Here is a 24,673-nt window from a genome sequence, read left to right on the forward strand (position 1 = left end):
AACCTACTAACGGAAAAGAATTGGCCCATGGTCTATATCATGTCCCTAGTACTCTTCCCTTTTCCATTTTCTGAGCACACAGAAAACCTCGAGGATCCCATGAGATGTGTTCTTGGCTTATGACAAGTTACTTTAGTTGTGAAGAGGATGGTGTGGATCTGGGTTATTTTGATGGTGAACTCTTTATTAGCTTTTCTTTTACATCGTGTCATAATCATGTGTATGCATTGGTTCATTACCCTCAATGAACAGACAGCTTAGTGTTCAGAAATATAAAAGAAAAATCTAATTAAAGATGAGGACACAGTTCAGCACTGTCACAGTGTCATGTGCCATCTTCTCCAGGCTGGCTGGTGGTGTGGCTGTGAAGGTATTTTGTAAATGTGGTTCATCTATGATCTCTTAGCTTTAGGTAAAGCAGACTACTCTCCCTTAGGTGAATGAGTCTCATTCACTGAAGGATCCCAGAAAAGAGAACATTCTGCCTCGGGACCACACTCTCACATCTATACATCCCACTTATGTTTCTCTTTCAAACCCTAATTCAGTAACAACCCATGAGTGAGTGTATGCCAGGGTAAACCTAGCATTTATTTTCAGACTCCTAGTTCAACAGAAGCCACAGCAATTGATCAAAAAGAACTATTTAATTGTACCAGAAAGTTGTGCCTACCCCTGTAGACACAAACAGCACTGCCTGGATGTCTGTTATGATAGATCAGAGGCTTCTCTTTCCTTTTGGAAACATCTAGACACCATACTGAGAACCCAGATGCTAGTAAAAGAATCTAGAAAATGCCAGAACATACTGCATAGAGGGGGAACATTATAGGTATCCATTCTATCATTAAAATCTAACTTCCAGGTTGTCTCTGTGTGTGTGTGTGTGTGTGTGTGTCTGTGTGTGTGTGTGTGTGTGTGTGTGTGTTTTCATGTGTGTGTGTTTTCATGTAAAGATATACAGGCATATGTATACACATACATTTATATGTAAGACCATAAAAATCATGTAAAATACTTTCCATCTGCTAGCACCTGGGTAAGTAGATTTGCTGCTTGTTTTACTATGCTACTTGGTGAGGTACAAGCACTGCATTAGCTTTGACAATGGGAAATCACAACACCAAGAGATTTAGGAATTTATTCATGGCCACCCATTTATTAGGTGCTAGATTTCAAAGCCAAGGCAATGTTAGCATATCATATGCATGAAGCCCCATACACCCCAACACCATCCTTTACTCTTCTACATATTGCTGAATGTCTTCTAAACCATGTATGTTAAGCAACATCCAGCCAGGAAAAATCAAAATATATATAGTGAGCAATATACAAGAGAGATTTCAAATGGAAAGTTAACAACAATAATACTAACCTGGACAAGCAGCCAGAGGAAGATGAGCCAGCCCTAAGACTGCCAGGGTCACTCCTGGGCTACAGGCCCAAAGGCAGGCAATGCTACTGTCAGGCTACCTAATAGAAGCTGGGTATATATGTCATGGACCTGGGTGCTGAGAGCTGTACTTCAGACAGAGTGAGAAGCACACACTTAGTTCAAAATTCAAATTTTCATGTCCACCTGGAACTTTAGAACATGATCCTGAAAATGGAATCTTTGCAGATGTAATTAAAGGATCTCAACATAAAATGCTGTTGGATTTCAGGTGTGACCTCAACCCAATAACTTGTGTCCTTCTAATGAGAGGAGATGACACAGTTCCATACAGACAAAGAACATGTGGAGAGGGAGGCAGACTCTGGGATGATAGAGTAAAAAGACAGAAACACCAAAGATCCTGGAGCCATCAACATCCTGAAAGCACAAGGATTCTTCATCAGTGTTCAGAATAGCATGGCCCTGCTTACAGGTTGCCTCCAGACTCCCTAAGAGAATCTTGGGGTGTCTCTGTGGCTGTAAGCCCATGCTCTGCATAACTCAGACATGAAGTCCCAGGAGCACACCTCACCTTGGTCTCCAATAGACCAATCCTTACATGAACTGAAATGAGTTAGTAAATAGCATGCAGGACCTATCCCCTTGTCCATGATGCAGAGCTAGAAGAGAGGGCATTAAATGCATATAGGAAGGCAACCTCAACACTGTGAAAGATTTGTCCATGCCAAAACCCTTTGTAGATAAATTATAACCATGGGAGGGGAAAGAAAGAGGACCTTGAGTCTCCCTCCCATGCCCACTCCTAATGCTTCATAGGTCTAGGAAATGCAGTCTCTCCAGAAGCTGCCTTAGTTCAGCAAAGCAGCCAGGTCACATCTTCTCTGGCTGAACTGGAGACTCCATCAGGGTGGTCAAGTGGTAGCAGCTTTTAAAGTGAGATCAAAGAATAAATATTAAAATTTTGGGTCTGGTAGCTGTGGGGAGAAAAAAATATACAATGGTCCCTTTAAGCACAGAATGGTGACTGCTGTCTATCAAAGCAGCCACTACCACTATCTTTCCTTAATAGCAGTGGCCCCCAGTCTGAAGGACCCATTGGATAAGATAACATGCATGAATAATCAATTTAAAAAACAATTGAAAACAGGCAAAGGCTCTCCTGGTCAAAGCTTCAGATAAAAAGAGGGATATTTTGAATTTGACAACCAATCTGCCTTTAATCCTATCAGGAAATAAACTCGAATCATAATCTGATGTTTGGAATTGCATCTCTTGGAAGGCAGAGCTATTTCCTCTGCTGGCTTGTTTTTCCTCTCTGGGCAGAGAGGGTGTGGTGATGAGTGGCTGCTCATCTGCTGCTGATGGGCAACTGCCTGCTTTCTCTCAGCTTTGTTCTGCCTCTTTGAAATTTTCCATACATTATCTTCTTCTGATATCTTATTTAATACTGTGTTTCCCATTTAGGAGCAACTTATTGAAGAATATTCCATAATGGCTCTCAACACCTTCTTGCTAGATCTATGAGTCTTGGTTTTGCAGGAGGAAAGAGTTGGTAGGAATAAGAACTGAGATTTGTGGATTTCAACCTTCTATATCTATGGCTGAGTTCTCCACAGGACTGATTTTTAGGCCTTGGCTTGTAAAATGTCAAGTGCCTGATTAACACCCCTTGGGGGTTATTCACCGGGACCCTCTAAGTCCAGAGAGACCATGTGATTAGCTTCACAGAATAGCTTGCCAGGTCCAGGGTGTATCATTCCTCTGCCTCAAAGGGGATATGCACAGAGAATTCTTCAAAACACTGATGTCTATCTTTTGAGTACTGGTCTGTGTCTGGCTCTGCAACAAGAGCTTGCCACAACTCTTTCAAGCCATCTGCTATGAACATCACTTATCCCCAGTTGTAGATGAGGAAACAGATTCAAGGAGTCTAAAGTTCTTGGGAAAGAAGAGACAGCAAATGGCAGATGGGAGGGGTTTGACCCAGATGAATCTGAGTCTAAGGTCTGAAATACATACATGCAAGAACTAGACAAAGATGGAGAAAGACTTTGGACTCTATTTCTTACCAGCATTTTAGCCATTTGTGTCCTGTTCCCACAGGTAAACAGAACATCAGTTAAGAGTTAATAGTGGGGGTTGGGGATTTAGCTCAGTGGTAGAGCACTTGCCTAGCAAGCGCAAGGCCCTGGGTTCTGTCTCCAGCTCCGGGAAAAAAAAAGAGTTAATAGTGCAGTGATAGAGCCAGACAAACTCAACCAAACCTTTCCCCTGCCCTTCAGAAGGCTCTGCTATGTTTTTACCTTAGCTGCATTGAAATAGTCATAGCCTTCCTCATTAGCTCTGGATGACTTGCCAGCTCTGGGTCTGAATTTCCTCACCTGTAAAAGTGGGCCAAGAGGTGATCAAGGTTAATGATAGAATTAGCACGTGAAGGTACACATTCCAGGAAGAGACGTAGAGCAGGCACTCTGTGGCTATTTCTAAGTTATGACTCAACAAATATTTGAGTATGCCTTTTACTGTGTTAAATAAAAAGAAAAGTAAAACATACCCTCCCATAAAGAAGGGTATGAAAAGTCCACAAGAAATCCCCAGTGTCGATGTAATGCTGGAATTATAGAGATTAATAAAAAGTGTCAGAGAGTCAAAGGAGACTCTTGCAGTAGAGATTCTCAGATACAGGTGAGATTTGAGTTGGACCTTCCATGATATTCGAAGTGCAGACTGATGTGAGTCAGGTGTAGTTTTCAAAGCAGAACTAGGATCAACAACAAACCCTTACTGGTCTGCAGCAAGAGAAAAATATTTCTTCATCACAAAACAACTGTGTCACTAGGTGCCTTGTCTAGTTCATCTGATGTCTTTTTGTTTTTAAGAGCAAATCTTTGTCAATGAAAGAAGCAGTGAATTGAGTGGTGATCTGCTTCTGCTCCTAGACTGCCACAGAGCCATGACAAGTCATTTGCAATCTGACTCCTTGGAATTGTACTGTTCAGAATAAGAGTCAACATACATCCTCAGAAGGTCAAGGTAACAGGTAGCTTTGGGTCTGTGCATCAAAGGAATTTGGTCCAACTGCTCGTCATTGTTATAGAACACAAAAGGGGTTTTGGAAGAAAGATGGCGAGATATGGCACAGAGAACATCATTTCTCAACATCCTGTTTTGATGGCTGGATGGAACAGAGGAAAGGATTAGATAAGGAAAGAACCTACGAGAGGATGTGAGCAAGATGTCTACCTGAGTCCTTGAAAAGACCTGGATATAAAAAGTAGATGGGAGCTAGGGAGCTGGCTCACTGGGTAACTCACTTGTCATACTAAGGGGAAAATGTGTTTGAATCACTAGAACCCACAAAAAAGAGTTCAATGTGGGGCCAGTGAGATAAGTTGATGTGTAAATTGCATCCAACCAAGCCTAATCACCCAGAACACAGATAACAAAGGGAAGAACCAACCCCAACAAGTTGTCTTCTGACCTCTACACAAGTACAGTGACTCAGAAGACACACACAATAATTAATTAATTAATTAATTTGAAGTTCAGTGCTCTTATGTTGAAAAAGGGGTAGGGAAAGCTCATAAACCAGCTGGCATGGCCTACACAATAACCAACAACAAGGAGATCAAGCTTCAGACAAAAATGGAAGGTGAGGGACTATAGCTGAGGTTATCCTCTGTCATATCAGCCACAGAACAATATACATGCACTCACCCATAGACAGACAGACACAGACACAAACACACACACACACACACACACACACACACACACACAAAACCTATACATACATAGCCCAAAAGTAGATGTTAAAAAAATATAGGTGAGTCAAACTCAGGTATTGTTCAAAAAGGATAGGATTTGAATGTTGGTGGCAGATAGGGACAACCACATGCTGACTTCAGGACACCAGCTTTATTTTAGCTCAAGGCCAACTCGAACAAGTACCACTTCTTTGTTTGACTCTCTAGATGCACTGCGCCAGACGAGTGGGTATGTGCAGCTGAAGATAACCAGAGTCCTCCCAGAGAACTATCGGATGAAAAGGAAACAAAGAGAAGTGACACACTGTCCACATTTGCTAGGCTCTTTCTTAATATGAAATTGCAAAAATCTTGAGAATTACCAAGCCTCCCTGCCCAGTCAGCACACACATATGCATTTGGGTCAGGCATTCAGCACTGAAGAAGCAATCAGTCATTTATTGGATGGATAGATTGATCACTTCTAAGCCCACAGGACTGTGCCTGATTTGTCTGCTACTGACAAATGACTCCTAGCTGTTAATCTGGCTTCTCAATCTGACCCATCCATCCATGCGTCTGTTCATTCAGCAAATCCACCTTGTCAGGAATCCAGGAAGTCAGAATGGAATCTGCAGCCCAAGCCTTGCCTGCACTCTCACTAAATCAGCCAAGTGGCACCTTTAGAGCTCTTTGAGTACAACAGTGACCTTCTCTAGGTTCCTTCCTGGCCTGGGCAGTCTCATGTTGAAATGTTTCATATTGAAGCATATTCAAGGCACAGTCTCCTCTTGAGCCTTGATGGCCCTAACCTTTCCACAGTACCACTGGGATACCTATCCTGGGATACCAAGAGATATTCTACAGTACCACTGGAGGAGGCAAAATTAAACTACAGACCTCTGTGCATGCTGCTGCAGATGTTGCAGATGATACAGACATAAAGATTCAACAACTTCCAAGCCAGATTCTCAAGAGATTCTGAGACATCAGAAAGAGCAAGGGTTGGTTAGGCCCAACAGACACCTACTACCCCAATATTCTAAGAGTTGCAGGGTTTTGCTGTGATGCCTAGCTGCTCAAGAGACCCGCTCTTATCTGAGTTAGTTCTGCCACCTACAGCACACAGCCCAGCAAAGCCACTGCATCAGCGCAGCAGACTTGATGGCTCATTTGCATACATGAATAAAGGGGTGGGGCTGCCTCTTCAGCCCAGGACCTCTCCAATGTTAAAAAATGACTGAGGATTCTTGATTAGCATGCAAAGATGCAGTCTCCTTTGGGATAGGTTACAATGATAGAAAGATATTTTCACATTAAAGTGGAAGACACAGATTTTAAGGATTAGCTTCTGAAAAAAAAATATTTCCCAATATCCAGAAAGGAGAGGCAATTAAAAAAAAAACAAAAACCTGAGTTCAAAGTTCTAATGGTAAGTATAGCTACCCCAATCCATACCCTGCTTGATATTGGTCACCCTTTCTGGGTTCAAGCAGGTCATCTTTGTCATTCAGCCTGTCATGTAATGAAAAATAGTTTTGTCAAAAGGAGGTGATTTCCTGAGACACTTGAACTTCCAACCCAGGGTAAATTTCTTAATCTGTTTAAATCATTCTTAAAGGGACAATATGTTCTTGGGGGGCAGAAGGGTATTCTCACATTTTGTGTCCCCAACACAAAAGCCTAGGTCCTGACAGCTGAGTAGGAAAGGAACCTCAGTGAATGTGTGTTGATGTCAAGAAATAAAGTGTGGTGTTTACCTTGTGTGTTATGCTTCCTAACTCTCGTGTCCTCATGCTGGCTGCACTGAATGCTTGCATGTGACACACCTTACCTCAGATTCTCACTTTATAAGGTGGGTATCTGTTTTCCAGATGAAATTGAAACCCAGTGCTTGTCCAGCTGCACGTCCAAGGAGACATACCTGATGACAGTCACACTCCCTACTGAGACTTCCTGGATAGTTCCAGTCACCTGTGTCTTTTATACTCATCAGGATTGCATGTAGAACAAACAGAAATGAACTGAAAAAAAATTTTTAAAACTTTTGCTCTCTCACGCTCTCCTTTTCTATCTTGCAGGTGTGTGTGTGTGTGTGTGTGTGTGTGTGTGTGTGTGTGTGTGTGTGTGTGTGTTTTAAAAAAAATGTTTCCCAGTCCCTGGGATTTCTGAAAGTTTTTCTTGCCATAGTCATGACTACAAACATCTCTGAGTCTGCCTGAATGTGATCTGGCTTTGCTCTGTGGGGTGATTGGCTCTCAGATATGCCAGTAGAGACCATGGTGGCATGGTTCACAGCATGTGTTCTGTATATCCTCAGAGTCCTGGGAAAGAATCCTTATAGGAAAATGCACCCATACAGTCCCTTACTAAGTAGAAACATGGAATTAGTTATAAGAGAATTATGTCTGATTTGTTGATTTCTCTTTAATGGCACTTTAGGTTTCAAAGGGGACATAAAATAAATTTGAAGGTTCGATAGATTGAAGATCTAGCAAGCAATTGTAGGTTGTATTACTTAGAGGATCTATAATGTTGGAATCCCCAGGGCAAAGGAGGGAGGCTTTCTCACTTCTGTGCTGGACTTTGTATGTATGGTGGCTTTCAAAATCTTTCTTCTTCCAACCAAACTAAAAGAAGTTTATAGAAGACTCTTACTTAGGGTTAATGAATTTAGCAATTCTGTCATTAACAAGTAAAATCTTTTTAGGTAACATTCATCACGATCCTGATTAGATCTGGGGAGGGAACTTGGGCAGGAGGAGAAAATGAGAAAAGAATCGAGAAAAGCTTGAAACATGGCAGGGATGTCCAGTTCTGCGAAGCAGAGGACTTGAAACTTTTATGCAAAGTTATAGAACTATATGCAGGTATGGAGTTTTAAAATGTGGATTAAGGGCCACATGTGCACAGCCTGTGAGAAGGGGCTGAGCACCCGAGTCTGTGTCTTCAGTAGTCAGACCACGTGGTTCTAATGGACATACTCCTTAGACTACCCTTTGAGTCTGGAAAGTTTTTTTTTAAACTTTTTTCTTTTATTGGATTTTTTATTTACATTTCAAATATTATCACCTTTCCCGGTCCCCCTCCCAGAAACCCACTATCTCCCACTGCTTCTTTGAGGGTGCTCCCACCCACCAACTCCTTCACACCTCCGCACTCTGGCATTCCCCTACACTGAGGCATCAAGCCTTGACAGGACCAAGGGCCTCTCCTCCCACTGATGCCCGACAAGGCCATCCTCTGCTACATATGCAGCTGGAGCCATAGGTCCATCTCTGGGTACTCTTGGGATGGAGGTTTAGTCCCTGAGAGCTCTAGGGGTCTGGTTGGTTGATATTGTTCTTCTTATGGGGTCGCAAACCCCTTCAGCTCCTTCAATGAGTCTGGAAAAGGTTTTATAGTCTTCCTAAGAATTACTGCTTAAATGTATCTGTTCACTGGGACACACGGATAAAAGTAAATCATTCCAAGACACAAGGACCTCATGGAGAAGAGACTTGGAAGCAGAGGGCTGTGAAGGCTGCATAAGTCTATGAAGCAGAAAGTTCTAGTTGCAATAGGAAAGTCAGAGGAACAGCACACTGCAGTTTACACAGGGAGATATGTGGTACCAAGGTAACATCCTTCTCTATGTCTTCAAGGATGGGGCAGGCATTAACCACAGGAAGAAGATACCAGTCAGGGAACAGAAAGTATCTAAGGGAGATGCTGAAGATGAGGGCTGATGTACAGGGCGAGGAACAGTATGGAAGCCAAACAGAAGCCAAAACTTAGGGACTGCACATATGCCTCTCCTAAGGCAACCATGCATTGCACAAGGGCAGCCACAGGGCAACATTTGCAACTGTAGACCTCAAGTGTGATTGATGATTTGTTCCAAGTCTCAGATTTTGTCCTAATAGGTAGAACGTTCTCCATGCAGTGATGTTCTGACCCAAAGGACTCCAGAAAAGTCTAAGGTCACCCTAAATGATTTTGTCTTTTCATTTAATTCAATCTTTGTCATTAGAAATCTTGGGCCAAAGTAAAGCTGAAACAAAGTTAAACAAAGGAGCTGACAAGGTGACTAACCGTGCAGTCTACAAATATGTGCCCTTCACATGAACTGAATGGGTAAAATAGAAATAAAAGCAACCACATGAATAAAACGTGTATAGTGCTCATCACCTGCCTTTATGAGAATCAGCATCAAGAAGCATCATCTGGTTCTGCAAAGTTGAAATGGCCCATTTCCCCACCAGATAACCTGTGTAAACCAGCACTGAAGCTCACAGTGTGAGGTTATACAAACAGGAAGAGCAGCCTGAAGCCAGAGCAGAAAGCAGAGCAGTAAACTCCACAGAAGGCAGCTCTACTTAACCAGGGAAAGGCCCCTGAACTCATCCCAGAGCTGTCTGTATTCAACAAGTCTGTACAGGAAAGTGTGTGTGTGTGTGTGTGTGTGTGTGTGTGTGTGTGTGTGCATGTGTGTGTGTAAATCACATTCAGCTGTAATACCATGTTATAAATGATACTACTTTAAGTGGGTATAATCAAGTATGGGTAATATTTCATTCCCTTCCAACTTACAAAGAGAAATCAAAACCAGGAAAAGAAAGGGGGGAAAAACCCACCCCTTAAGCTGTCTAATAGATTCCAGCTGTTAGAATTATTATTGTAATTAATATGATCAAGTAGCAAAACACCAGTGACTTTGCATTCCTTGCAGTTGTGTGTAATACTGGAGCCAATGCAGGAACTGATGTCGAGACACAAAACCTACAACCTCAGTCCCCGGGACTGCCTGAAGACCTGTCTGTTTCAGAAGTGGCAGCGGATGGTGGCACCGCCAGGTATGCTCTTGTTCCTCAGTCTTTACGAACATGCTCCCAGAGGTTCTGGAAGAAGGGCCATCATCGCAAGATGATGATTCATTTGTCAGGAAGGGTTGGCAGCTAGGAGTATTCCAACATGCTTCGGGACATAGATATGCAAAACTTTCTAAAGATATACTTATTATATGCATGTGGGTGTGTCTGCATGATACTACATCGGATACATCTGAATACCGAACAGAGTCAGTTGAATTAATAATTCTCACCACACACTGCCATGAATCTCGTTTTCTCAGAAAAGAGTTGTTCCATTATTCGAATCCAAAATGTTTTTCACTATTTCTGAGTAGACCTTTCTGGAAGAAGTCTAGTTTCCCTCATTTTCTAGTTAGACCGTAAAGAGACATCCTAAGAATATTCATTAATAAACAGCACATATTAAAGACCAAAGTCCAAATCATTCAGCATGTGTACACAGCTATGAAGCTCCAACCTCACCAAGGCTGTGACATCCAAGATTGTTGGCAGGCAGCCATGTGACATGGATACAGTAGGACAAATGTTGCCCGAAGCTTTGCCCGCAACTGGCCCGGGTTACTACTTCTTTGACAAACCTAGCATCTTTTCAGGTAATGATGGGTCCTTGTTTCCTTTGTTACAGAGAAAAGAAGTAGGCCAGTTCCCAACTTTTCTACTGGTAAAAATATTTTAAATTCAATTATGAAAGTGATACCTGTAGCTTGCTTCTGAAGCACTATTAGTGAATTACAGATAGATAATTAGATAGAACAATTAAATAAAATTCGTGTCATAGCTACGAGCAGAAGAAAAGAGTTTCACACATTTTGTGCTAGGAATAAATCAACCTTTTATTGTTATTTTTAGGTTATACAAAATGGGGACGTTTTAAATAGTTCCCCTTTCAATGTGTATAAAGAACGTCATTGGAGGGACAGTATGCTCGGGGCTGCCTCAGACTCTTTCCCTAGAGCCCATTCCTCTTCCCTTTTCCCTATTACAGCAGAACCCACAAGGCAACCGACAACCAAAAGGAGAAAACGAAAAAACTCCACGAGCAGCACGTCCAACAGCAGTGCTGGGAACACAACCAACAGCGCCGGCAGCAAGAAGAAGACCACAGCCGCGAGCCTGAGCCTGTCCACTCAGGTACCTGTAAGTCTCACTTTGCTTTTAGGCCTAAAGCCTTGCCTTTCCTCTTCACCCAACTCGGGGTGGGGGGGCTGGGATTTCTCTCTGAACTTAAAGGAAAAAGATAGGTTCTGGGTAGTTTAGAGATGGGAGGAGGGGCAGGGTAAGGAAAGGGTAGGATGGGCCAGGAGGTAAGGAGACTGCCATGGTAACGTCCCCTGCAAACCAGGAATACGGAAGGGAATATTAGGAGTCCGTGCTGTGATGGGACCTGAATTAAAAAGCCATCAGAGTCACTGACAGGAGATATGGCACTCAAGGTTTAATTAAAGCATCACTTAACAGCATGCCTGGTGGCATATTAAGGCCTCTCAGCTGCAGCCTTGGAGACCCAGTATGCCCCTGGAAACTGGTCCCCTGAGCTCTGGCCCCGTACTGTAATTTGCCTAGGTCTTCCCAGCATGGGACTCCCCTCTTATTTAAGAGCCAGGTAATTAGCTTGCAGCCACTACAAGTATGACTCTGTAAACTTTTGTCTGACACATCATTAGCCCATGAAGAGCCAGCCTCTGGTTTGATCTCACTTCTTTTGACCCTTAACCTCTTGCTTTTATTTATGGGCCTGAACAAAGGCTACTTGCAGGGTGGGGAGCACACTGTATGGAACCTTAAAACTGAGTGTTAAAAGTAGTGTCCAAAGAGAGTAGACTGCACGGCCTTCTTCACCACTGGTTGATTCTTTCCAAACTGAACCATGGCCTTTCCTGCTTCTGAATTCTCACTACCGTGTTAGACTGTCACTTTCAAATACTCCTGTCCTTACAAACACCTGCTGTCACCACCTACCATGATTCCTTATGGCTCCTCTGCCCATGTTCATAATTGTCACCAGGCATTTGACTCTGTTGAATCCAGACCCTTCCTTGACACTATGACTTCTAGACACTATGGTTTTGGAGGCATACCACTCTCTTATTCTGGCTTCCTTACCCTCTCCACCCTCTATCTCTTGTCCTCACCAGCCTCCTTCTGATCCTACTTCACCTCTGTCATCAAGAGTAAACTTTTTCTCCGGAAACTCCCCACTTGCCAATGTGCCTCTCTAATCTGCCCTTCAGCCCACTTCTTATTGGTCAGTCTCTTTCGAGAAAATAAACCCAGTGCTCAAGGATTCCCTGAGTCTACAGATTTCTCCCTGTCTTCCACAAATCAGGGCATGGTTTCCATCCTCACTGCCTTAGAGAGACAGGGATAGTAGAAATAATAGCCACCACACGTGAAAGGGGTTATTTGAATTTTAAGACTGCTAGGAATTATTATCCTCAAGTAACGCAACGAGTTTCTAAGCAGTCTCATTTTCTGAATAGAACTTTGCCCTCATCATACCTGATGGTCAGAGAGGAAAGGTTAGCGGAGACTATCTGATATCCGTGTCTTCTTATAAGGCACCAGAGAATTATACCTGTTCCTACCTAGCAAGAATGTGACTGGAGAACAAAAATGGGACCCAGCCTAAAATAAATAGACTGAAAATGTCCACACAGGCAGCCCATTTATTCCTTTAGCCCCAGGTTTAGAAACTAACATTTGTTAGGTTCCTCTAGCAAATAAGGAAAAATGGACATCAGAGAATTCTGGAACTCAAAAGTAGTATTTCAAAGGAATTTAGGTCAGCTCAACTAGCCTTCTCTAAGTTCTTACTATGCGCAAGGCTATGAAAAGCACTAGGAATTCTGAGATTTAAAATTATTTTAAAAAACAAGGCAAGGAGGCATTGTCATTTAGGAGCTAACTTGGACATTAAGGAGTTAACTTGGGCATGACCAAGAAGTTTCCTCTTTGATGCCAGATTCACAGAGCATCATGTTGAGAAGAATTCTGACAGGTAGTGCTTGGTAGGGCATCAATTAGTGATGTCTGCCAAGGGTTTAAAAGTTGACAGTAAAAGAGTACCTGGTGTATTTTGGCATCCCCAGTCTGGGTGGAGTTATTTCAATTTTAACAAACATAGGTTTTTCTACTCCATGATCCTCCTGTCCTCCAAGTCAACAAGTGCTTTTGAATAGGGGATTGCTACATTGGGGAATATTCATGAGTGTGGATTGTGTGCGAGCAAGGCACCACTAAACAGAAAGGTGACTGTCCCTGTCCCATGCATCTTAAGGTATTTACATTAAATAGAACTTACAGATGACCAAAAGAAGCAAGGAAGAGAAGCAAGTTATGACTATGCAGACTCTAAAGTGTCTTCAGGTTCGATGAATTTTAAATAATAGTGACCACAGCTTTTTAACCATTTTTTACTGAATCAACATCATCTTATCGTTTGAATAGAAATGACCTGCAGGCATCAACTGCCTGGCCAGTGACCACAGCCCTGGCCTGCATAGATTCTGCAGCAGCAGTGTATTGTGCGTGCGTGCGTGCGTGCGTGCGTGCGTGCGTGCGTGCGTGCGTGTGTGTGTGTGTGTGTGTGTGGCCAGGACTAGGGTTTAATCCTTGGATTCTGCTTCTCACTTCATGAGCAGGGGCTAGGAGCCATCCCGAACTGCAGCCTCAACCCTGGGAGGGATGGAGACCTGTGTCATTCAACAGCAGTGACCCCTTCTGGCCAATTTAAGGAGAAGCATTGAGGGGCCCTGAAAGGAGTCACTTCCAGTCCTCCTCAGAGGTTGGTGGTCCTTGCACGGGGGATTAGTGAGAAGGTGTGAAATGGGAAAAAATACCTCGAAGCTCCCAGCTCTGGAGCAGAGGTCAGCCTCGTGGGAAACAAGGGTATGTGGGCTACTCTCAGATGGATCCCCATACCCTTAAGTGGGTCACAAAGAATGGAGATGGGAAGGAAATTCACTCTTACTACCGAACTGGGATTTCCAGGACGTGGGGGTGGGGACTTGCATCCCCTGGCTAGCAGCAGCCTGTACTATACAACATCTCTACTTAATTTGTGTGAATCTCTACTCTATTTGTGACAAATAGACACGGTCAGAGCATAGCATTCCTGGCCTGTTGTAAAGGTGTGAAAGGAACCAAATAGAAGTGTTCATATAACTCTGTAAGTGGCCTCAAGTATCGACGTGCACATAAAGTTTAAAGTTCTTAGTCTTCTTGTAGCTAGCCTCCTATTAATTAAGTCATGCGTGTGTGCACATACGCACACAGAGAATTTTGTTCCTAATGAAAATACTTTTAAAAGCAACCAATAAAGCCAATATAGCATCTCTCATAAACTTAGAATGTTTACAAATGCCTATGCCTGGGCATCTTTTCCAGCAGTTGCTAGTGTGGGGGTGTGGTGGAGCTGTCCTCCACAGATTACAAGCCTCCTCCAGAGCCCCACTAGAGTGATGCAGACCACTACATGCCTATTGTTTTTCTTGCATGAATGTCATTTTTCTAATGCAGAGGACACATCTGCAGCGCTGGGGACTTTCCTTCTCAAGTCACACTTAATTTGACTACTTCTGACGTTTCTCCTCTGCTCTTTCAAACCACCCTTTCCTTCTTCATCCTCTTTCAGCTTCTCCCGATGGCCTTGGAATCACAGTACTAACACAGACCCACGTGGTTGGTCAGATGGCCTGCTCCTGCTAGCTGTCATTCCATGCATGGTCCCCAAAGCCTCCCAAGCGTGTCCATTAACCCGAATGCTGTGCACAGCCAATCTTTCCTTCCCTGCTCCTTCTACCTCCTCCCGTTCGTCACCATAAGTAAAGCCTTCTAATTGCCTGTACCTAAGTGACACTTTTTATCTTCAAACTCCAGTGAGTGAGATGGTGGCCTCTCGGCTAACTGAATAATGTTCACAAGTCTGTGTGGTGTCTACGTTCCATCTAAAATCACGTGGTCCCTCTTCCCCATCGGAAGGGCAGTGTCTATTTTGCATCCCATCTTAAGGAGTCCTCATGAGTATCCTTAAATGTCAGTGTCATTTCCGGCTCTTCATTACCTAGTAAACACTTTCTGGAAAGCATCAGTTCAGTATCTGGCCAGTATCTCTTACTAGAACCTTGATTGCTGAGTTAGCCAAGCTCACATTTTATACATTTACTCCATCTGGGTTATTTCTCCTTAAAATCAATTTTACCAGTTCACAAGAATGACTAGTCAGAAAATATAGTGTGGGAACTTGTTTATCATCTCATTCAAATAAAGAAGGGGTCAGGGAAGGAGTAAATGAAACAAGGGTTTTCATCCCAGAATAGACCAGGTGAGAATTAGTACAGGGTTTGTTCAATGAGCACCTTCATAGTTCTAGCTCATATTTAATTGGTATTCATGTTGCTCTCTTCTCCAGACAGTAGGAAAAGCTCCCCAGGGTTTAAAAAAATGCCCAGTGGTCAAACATTTTACTGAATTAGTTCCCTTCGGAGGGCTACACTCCTACCACTCCAATGCAGCTGGTCTAGCAAGTCGGGGTTTTTTTGTTAGCTTGTTTGCTTGCTTGCTTCCTGCTTTCTAAGGCTGAGAACAATTCACCGTCTTTAGGCCCGGAACCTTTAAGTAAATGCTGCTCAGATTCTACTCGGAAGAATCTACCTGACAGCCTGTCCCACACCCAGGTCATCCCTGTATAACCAATCCCCCATTTGAACAGAGAAGCTGGAGTTCTGTCTTGTGTGTCTCCTTACCCTGACTCTGGCCTTGGGCTTTTCCAGCTGGGGCTTCTACTGGAGCTCCCAGCTACAGTAGGTGGCTTTCTTGTTTGCATGGAAGGACAATTTGTACTTAAAGGAGTGATTACTTGGATTCTTCCTGCATGCCCCCATCCCTGCTGACTACCAGCTCCACTGGAGTAATTATAATTAGCTCGCTCTTCATCTTTCTCTTCTGGTACCAGCTGGATGGACTGGTTCTCTTTACTGCCCAGATTGGTAACAGGGTTGCCTGTGCGGAGATAGGTGACAGGCACCATGAAATAACAGATGGTAAATTCAGGGCTTGTTGGCAATCAGCAGGTTTTTGCTAATGACTTAATTAGCTATGCAAATTGTCAAATCAGTGTGAACATTGTTTTTATCGAAAACTTTACCTAAATTAATTACCATAATTAAGTAGCAGAATGTCAAGGATATTGGCTGCATAAAAGGACCTGGCAGAGTAGAGAAGAGAGGGATTCTGTCTTCAATTAAAGTGTATATCATCCTGGGGACAGAGCGAGTATTATTTGAATTGAGTCGTATGGGTATTGCAGAATGGTACCTTACCTACCCCAGTGTAAACTCACTGCAAGTTGAAGGGCCACTCACAAACCCTCATTGGAGATGGCATTTTTTGGAAGTATTGCCAAAAAGGTTCCATAGCCCTCTCAAAAGTGCCCCGGGTCAGCAAGTTCAAAGCGTGGATTTTTTTAATTTTGAAAAATCCATTTTTTTATTTCTGCAGATTGCTAGCATTGCTCGTTCTCCGGTGTCAGGCTGCGCACTAAGGACATAAACTCGCGTGGTTGTTACACATCAGGAGGCGATGTTTATTTCCTGTAGAAATCCAATATGCGTCTCGGCCCACCCCCGACATTGAGACTTGACCCTGTTGTGCAGTGCACAGAGTGTGTCTGTCCTAGGTCCCCCAAGCTCCTCCCACTGTTGTTTTAAGCTGAGCTTCTCTCCCCTAAGGTTTCCCTGTAATAATGTCAGCTGCTGTTCACAGGATGTGATGGTGGTAGGAGAGCCAACTCTGATGGGAGGTGAGTTTGGGGACGAGGACGAAAGGCTAATCACTAGATTAGAAAACACGCAGTATGATGCGGCCAACGGCATGGACGACGAGGAAGACTTCAACAATTCACCTGCCCTGGGGAACAACAGCCCGTGGAACAGTAAACCTCCCGCCACGCAAGAGACCAAATCAGAAAACCCCCCACCCCAGGCTTCCCAGTAAGATGGGCTACTGGCTCCTGATTTCGCTGTCCATAGGCCCCGTGGGGTAGAATTCCAGTCGCAAATCTCTACTATCAGGAGAGAAAAGAGATGAAATTTAAAACACACAAGCAAAACGTTTCCATGCAAACATCTATTTCTAAATATAATGACCTGATTTTCTTTCTTGCAATTTTTTCCCTTTTTAATTGAGAGGATCGTTCGTTCAAATGAGCCTCCATGGCCTCTCTTTGGAGGCCTTCACAAGAAATATAGACACTGTCCCTGATGGTAATTAGAAGCAGCAGAGGCTCATGCACCTCCTGGCACGGTCTTACCTCCCTCATGTGTTGAACATCCTGTCCATGCACCCTACGAAGGCCATGCTGTCTAAACGTGCTCAGGATCTCAGTAACATGCCGACCCCAACTACAGATGACTTTTTAATATTGTAAAATATTTTCTGCTTTTTGACTTGCATTTGAGAGTTTCTTGTTTCAGTAAAAAAGAAAGAAAAAGAAAAAGAAAAGAAAAATATCAGTTTTGGGAAAGTAACTTAAAGGTACTTCTCCCAACCCCTCCACTCTCCACTGGTTTTCCATGTGGCAAGATCTTTAAGAAAACACTGCTAGGTGACTTTCTGACAAGCTGCACCTAATTGGTTCTTGAATCTGAGTTGTTTCAATTTAGGCCAAGTACTGAAACAAGGAATCATCAAAGATATATGGGTAGATTTTATTATGTACACAAAGACAAATGGACCCTGAGAAATGTATGCATTTGTAAACTTGCTGTGGGTCCAAATATTTTCAAGCCATGTAATCCATTAATTTTGTGGGAAGTTTAATAAATCTGAAACATTTTATTTCTTCTTATTTTAATTGTATCTTAGTTGACTGAGTTTTGGTGGGTTTTTTTTTTTAATGCTATATTTCCTGTGTAATATTTTGTAAATCCTTCACCTGTTTCTTTCATGGGGACTGTTTCTTTTGGGGCAAGTTCAGCGTATTTATGTGAAACTTTATAAGAGAACTAATTTTTCCATTTGCATATTAATATGTTCCTCTATACATGTAAAGACACAGTGGCTCCGTGTGTCATAAAACAGCTGTATTTTATGTATGCTTTACTGGTTAAGTGTGCCAATAATAAACTGTGTTAATGACCAAAGTAAGTGGGTCTGGTTGCTGATGTGAGTACCTGTGAATCCATCTGCCCACAATGATGAGAAGTCTCAAGATTGGATTTAATATCCAGTGATAATACCTGTGTGAAGCAGGCTCTCTGCCCACCAACTTCTCTGAGACAGAATACACACATGGGTAGCAAGTCACATAAAAGGGGGCAGGAGAGCTGGCCCTGTCCTTCAGTAGTGGCAATGGGGAGCTAGCTGGGACAGTGCCGGAGAGCGGGTGGGCTGACCAACTCAGCTACTGGCTAGGCCCAGATCCAGAACTTTGCCCACCCTAACCTCTACCCCATCTATAAACTGTTGGAGCATTTGAAGGGGCTAGTCCTGCAGAACCAAAGCTGCAGGATCTCCATGACACAGGGCAACAGCAGGGCATCTGAGAGGAGTCCCAGTGAGGATCCAATATTGACGGTGTAGCAGAAGCCAGATGCCTCGAACCAGACTAAGAATCCATTGCAGTGAACACTAGCAAGTTGGTTGGACAAAAGGGTAAACTGTGTGACACATTGTGACAAAGACAGACTATAGCTGCCATAATGAGATTGGTATTGTCTTGGTTTAATTTAGTTTTTATGTTTAATTTTCTTTGGGGGGGGGTTGCAACAGCAGAGGACAGATACAAAGGGATGGAGAGATGCATATGATTGGGGTGCATGATGTGAAATTCATAAAAAATTAATAAAAAATTTTTTAAAGTCTGATTTACAAGGTTCTTTTGACGATCAATAATTTCCTAGCTGTAATAATGTGTATATTACTCAATAAAGATGACACAGTAAAAAAGATAGATTGGTTACCTACAAAATGGCAGCCACAAAAAAAAGGACAGTTTAAGACTCATGCCAACTGATCCTCCTAGGCTTAGGAATGCTGCAGAGGGCAGGCAGGGTATTGACTGTTCATTCCTCTGACAGATCCTGAAAAACACACCTCTGCCCCTGGTCTACATCCCGTGTCACTGGAAACACTGGGCCAAAGTCCAAAAGGGTATCTTTATCTATAACAAAATACCACATCCTGGATGATTTATAAAGAGAAGACACATTCTTATCAACATGGAGGCTTGGAAATCTGACACTAAAGTATCATTGTCTGGCAAGGGCCTTTCTGTGTCACTCCAAGGCAGGTGGTGAGAGAGTAAGAATCAGTGGAAGGAGAGGAGGAAGGAGATGGAACTCCCTTTATGGGAATTCCACTCCCACTGTGATGATGCAACAAATAATTCATGGGAGCAGAACTCTAACGATATTGTCACTTCTTAAAAATTTTTATGTTATTTTTCACTTACTCACTTTACATACCTCTCACTTCCCCCTCCCAGTCACCCCCTCCCACAATCCTTCCTTCATCCCCTCTACCCTTCTCTGAGCAGGTGCCCCCCCTCCAAGGTATCTCCCTACCCTGGCACTTCAAGTCTCTACCAGGCTAGGCATTTTCTCTCTCATTGAGACCAGACAAGGTAACCCAGCTAGAACAACATTTCCCACAGGCAGGCAACAGCTTTTGGGATAGCCCCTGCTCCCTCCGTTGTTTGGGACTCACATGAAGACCAAGCTGCACATCTGTTATGTTTGTGAGGGGAGACCTAGGCCCCATGGATGTTCTTCAGTTGGTGGTTAAAACTCTGAGAGCCTCAAGGGTCCAGATTAGTTGACTGTTGGTCTTCCTGTTGTGCTCCTATCCTCTCAGGGCCCACAATCCTTCCTGTTCTTCGAAAAGCATCTGCAAGCTTCATCTACTATTTGACTGTGGGTATCTGCATCTGTCTGAGTCAGCTGCTGGGTGGAGCCTCTCAGAGGATAGCAATGCTAGAGTCTGCAAGCATAACAGAGTACCATTAATAGTGTCAGGGATTGGTTCTTGCCCATGGCATGGGTCTCAAGTTGGGCCTGTTATCAGTTGGTCACTCCCTCAGTCTCTGCTCCATCAACCATGCCTGTGTTTCTTGTAGACAGAGTAAATTTTGGGTTGGAAGTTTTAGGGGTGAGTTTCTATGTTTCTATGGTTCCACTGGGGTTCCTGCCTAGCTACAGGAAGTGACCTTCTCAGATTCTATATTCTCAATATTGTGAGTCACAGCTAAGATCACCCCCATTGATTCTTGGGCACCTACCTTATCCCAAGTCTCTGTCTTGTCCTGGAGATGTCCCACACACACCTCACCACTCCCATCAGTTGCAGATTTCCATTCATTTGCATGGCCATCTGGACATCTCTCCTGTCTCTCCCCTCACCTAATACTGAACCCCCACATTCCCCTCTCCATCCCCTCTCTCTCCCTGGTCCCTCCCTCCATCTGCCTCTTTTGACTATTTTAGTCCCCCTTCTAAGTTATCACCTAATTTTTATTCTTTGAGACTGCTATTCAATGTATTTGATCCTTGGGAAGAGTTTACCCCCAGTTCCTCCCAGGTCCACTCGCTTAATTTGCTACCCCCTCCCAATTCAATGCCCTCTGTTTTCATTTTAGTAACCTAGTAAATCCTATTGGTGCTGCCCGTATATTCCTGAGTGTGGGTCCATCCACTGAAGTACGTGGCCTCACTAGAGGCCATCCTTAAAAACCTCACCTTCTCTTCCCTAAAAGCTGTCAACCTCAGTTGGGCGTGAGGGTTCCTGTGCACCTTCCTGCTTCCTACTGGGATGCTGACCCACTCAATCTTGTGCAGGCAACCATAGCTGTTGTGAGTTCATGAATGTAGCTAACCTTGTCACCTTGTCATGTCTTAAAGGCCCCATCTCTCAACACTGCTATGCTAGCGATTAAGCCACTAATGTGTGGAGTTAGGGAAATACGTTGAAACCATAGTACAGGGCACCTTGTTGCTGAAGCAGTGAACTGGGACAGAGCATGAAGCCTCTAGCCCTCTCTGTTAGCTCTGAGTGCTGTGTTTCTAACACCTTCTACAGTTACTCTTCAGATCTGTGGGTGAGAAGTAAGATAGGCAAAGTCTATACAGGCCAAAGAAACCAATCCACTGAGGTTTTGCCATAAATACATCACACCTGCTCTTCTGAACTCCATGCTAAGGGCAGCTTGGGAACTCAGGGACTGATCTGTGCTTCTCACCAAATAGAGAGGCAATGGGTCACCTAGAGAACACACAGACACTACTGACACAGTTCCTTAGTTACTCCATATAGTAAGGATAAATATTAATAGCCTCATGTCCCTCAACTACTTTTTAAAGTCTTCATATATTGAGTATAGAAAATTCACTTGAATACTGTTTGTGTTTAAGGAAATCCTTGCATTTTTCTATTTTATGACAATAAGGAGGAGAGGACAGCTGTTAGCATTTGTTGAGCAAGTTCAAGACACTTGTGCTAGACAATTTAAGTTCCTCATCTCAGCACATTTTAGACTTCAAAGAGGAATCTAAAAGAGAATACTTAACTTATGGTTCCAAGAAGGTGAGTTTGAGCTGGAATTTGGAGATGTGGTATTTGCAGAGGGGAGAGGGGGTGGCGGTGTCCAGAAACCAACTACTAAGGGGGTGGGAAATGCAGGCTGAGCAAGAAAGTACAGCCAAGGAAAGCTGTGAACGTCTAGCCTGTGTCATGGGCCGTTCCTTGAGAGGAGACTCTGAAAGGATAATTCTCCTTACAGAGTGACTCCTCTTGGGTCAGAAGCCAACTTTGTACACCTCTGTCACTCCATCATTGGCTAGGGACCATGCCCAAGGGAAGGGAAGGTGATGGGACCATCAAGGAAAGATGGCTTCCACCAGTAGAAGGCAAATCTGTGGGGTAAGGGGCCAACTATATAGCAAGACTCTGAGCATCTTGGGTTTTATAGAGGATTTCTGGGCAGACACATAGTCTTTTGGATGGACCAGTCATGTTGGTGTGCACCACAGGTAACAGGTAAGATTTCAGTCTGGGTGTTCCTAAACCATAAATCATGAATTTTTCTAGAATACTACATTGTTTTGCTATAACATTAGCTGTAAGTATATCAGCAATAGAGCCAAAAACAAATACAAGACCTAGGCATGGCTGTTTTGTTGACTCCCAATTGGTGAGCTGGTACAAGGCCTCTTCCTGCCCCTGCCCCTGCCCCTGCCCCTACCCCTGACCCAACATCCTAGGTTTTGATTCATTGATTCTTGAAAGTCATTTATGTGTGTATTCTTTGCAGATAACTCTAACTCTTATTCTAGTTATGTATGGTTGCATAACAAGTCCATCTACAACTTAGTGAATCAAAAGAATAATTTATTCTAACATTATACCCCTTGAAGAAGAGGACTCTGCTGATCAGCATACAATTAGACTGGCAGCTGCTTACTATAATCATCAATGGCTGTCAAGAATGAGCATCCACAATGGACTGACTACTCACAGCGGTAGAACTAGGTAGTAACACAACCAGAGTGTTGACTTTTTACAGCATCTCCAATGGACATACTGACCATTCAGAAGTGGGGAATCAGTTTCAGTTTCCAGTGGGCCTGAGAGAATAGGTAGAGGTTTGGGGTCTCTCTGGGTGACCTGGTTGACTGTTTGAGCCAAAAGGATTTGGGATTCCAACAAGGGTTACAGATCTTAAGCTAGGGAGTGGGTGTCACATCAGAGAAGTCACTAGTTGATATATCCATCCTCATTCTCAAAACCCTCCTTGGAGTATTTTAGCATTCACTTCTACCGAGTCTTAGGACTGCTCGTTCACTCTTCTATTTCAAGACTGTTTTTTCAAACAACAGAACTCACAGAAACACAGAGACAAACAGACAGGCAGAAGTAAAGACAAGCTGTGTCCACCACCTATATTGCTACCAGGGGATCTGGTGGCATCTCACATGGATCCTGGACACTGCAATTAGGGACACCTACAGTCTTCTCTAAGTAGAGAAGGCACCACAAACAGACTCAGCTACTAAGGCAACAGATCCAGGCAACTTTCTATAGTTTCCCACTTACCTTTACGGTGAGGTGTCAGAAGCCTCTCGGTCAGCAGAAGGAGAGGGGGGAGAAGTTCCTTGTGTGCTGGAATGTCTCAGAGCTCGCCCCTCTAAGAGCTATCCTCCCTCAATATTGGCCCAGAAGATCTGAAGCTCCAAGTGACCCAGTGTCTCAGCCTCTGACAATCTCATGAGGGACTCCAGAATGTTATGGGGTAATTCCACCAGAGAATATATGCAGACACTCTTAAAGCCAACAGTAAGTCTGTTTCACTGGCTAGCAACTGTGAGCTTGCCTAAAACATGCAGCCCTGAGCCTCATCATCCTTCATCTTTTACACACACACACACACACACACACACACACACACACACACACACACATTCGGGTCGACACACTTGAGTTCAGTGAGTAAAAACAGAGAGAAGCTAAACTACAGAAGCCAAAAAGCAATTTTTGAGACCTTCCTGAATCCTGGAATTATGGATGGATTAGGTCTTTGTTCTCCTTATGGCAGTATTTGGATCTATGTGCTAGGTTCTAGGTTGGTCACCTCCTCAGCAGGTATGGGGGCCTGTTGCAATCCCACCTCCCTGATTTACCAATATGTCAATAGACAACCTTCCAGCCTTTCACCTTTCCTCAAATGAATTACAATACTAGCCAGATATAGAAATAATAGTCACATGCCCTGTGCTTTGTATTACATAATATTATGAGTCAGCTCATTAAGAATTCTTTCAACACACAGCTTCAGTTTCTACATAATTCTCCACTCATGGAATACACTGTAGCTTATTAACCCATTATTTGTAGTTTGTCAGTTTCCCTTTTAATATCCTATTAGAATTATATAATCACTAACAAGTTGGTAAAGAATTGATAAGTTTTTCCACCAAACAGCTTAAAACATACTCTTGTATCTGGTGTCCACACCCTAACATGCGTAGAATTTCCTTTCAGATAAAGAACAAGTAATATGCAACAAAACACAGAAAATTAAAGGTACAATAGCTTAGAGATGCGGGGGTTCTTAAGCAATGTTCCCATTGTTCTCTTGTGCCTGGCATCTTGTTCTGTCTTCCCCCAAACCAGGAAGGCAGCCAGTGTTTTCTTGACAAAGTACAGAGAAGTAAAATTACTTTCCCAAGATCAGGTAGGTAGAAAACATCAATGTCAAGTGTGAACCAGGGCAGAGGAAATTCTGATGCCCTGTCAGCTCTGCTAAGCTCTAGGAAAATGCTGAGGTAAAGGCAAGCACATGATGGAGTATACCATGAAAAGATAACATGGTGTGGGTGGAGGAATCATGTACTGATTCTCATACACAGTGGAGGCTCTGCTTGCTTACCTGAACTTAGTGTCTGTTCTCACCTGTTCTCCATCAATAGCATCAAGGCGGTATTTGGGACTCTAAAGGAGTTTGAGTGTTGCAGAAAAATTAATACAACCAAGCAGTTGGTGTTTAGATGAACATGTTTTACAAATTGATCCTGAAAGGATCACTTAACTCTGAAATGTTATTAAAACTATAAATTAAGAGAATTGTAGAGACTCTTTCAAAGCCCCACCCCCCATCCTTTTCTTGTTGGTATCTGATCATTCTAGAA

At 43.3% G+C, this 24,673-nt stretch overlaps 1 protein-coding gene across 13 annotated transcripts in view; it reads left to right on the plus strand.

The window, feature by feature from the left end:
* Ldb2 (LIM domain binding 2) overlaps nt 1-18,136 on the plus strand; it is a 321,331-nt gene extending 303,195 nt beyond the window's left edge. The window contains exons 6-9 of one of the 13 annotated variants that reach the window (XM_017599109.3): nt 9,854-9,977; nt 10,981-11,132; nt 13,637-13,779; nt 16,494-16,937. In XM_017599109.3, the coding sequence (XP_017454598.1) occupies nt 9,854-9,977; nt 10,981-11,132; nt 13,637-13,741 (381 nt within the window). In that variant the 3' untranslated portion in view covers nt 13,742-13,779; nt 16,494-16,937. Of the gene's footprint in view, nt 1-9,853; nt 9,978-10,980; nt 11,133-13,636; nt 13,780-16,493 lie in introns of all 13 variants that reach the window. The other 12 variants (XM_063272932.1, XM_017599111.3, XM_008770202.4 and 9 more) reach the window with 12 other exon arrangements.
* The last annotated feature ends 6,537 nt before the right edge of the window (nt 18,137-24,673 follow it).

The sequence above is a fragment of the Rattus norvegicus genome, chromosome 14 (genome assembly GCF_036323735.1).
Source record: "Rattus norvegicus strain BN/NHsdMcwi chromosome 14, GRCr8, whole genome shotgun sequence".
NCBI lineage: Eukaryota > Metazoa > Chordata > Mammalia > Rodentia > Muridae > Rattus > Rattus norvegicus.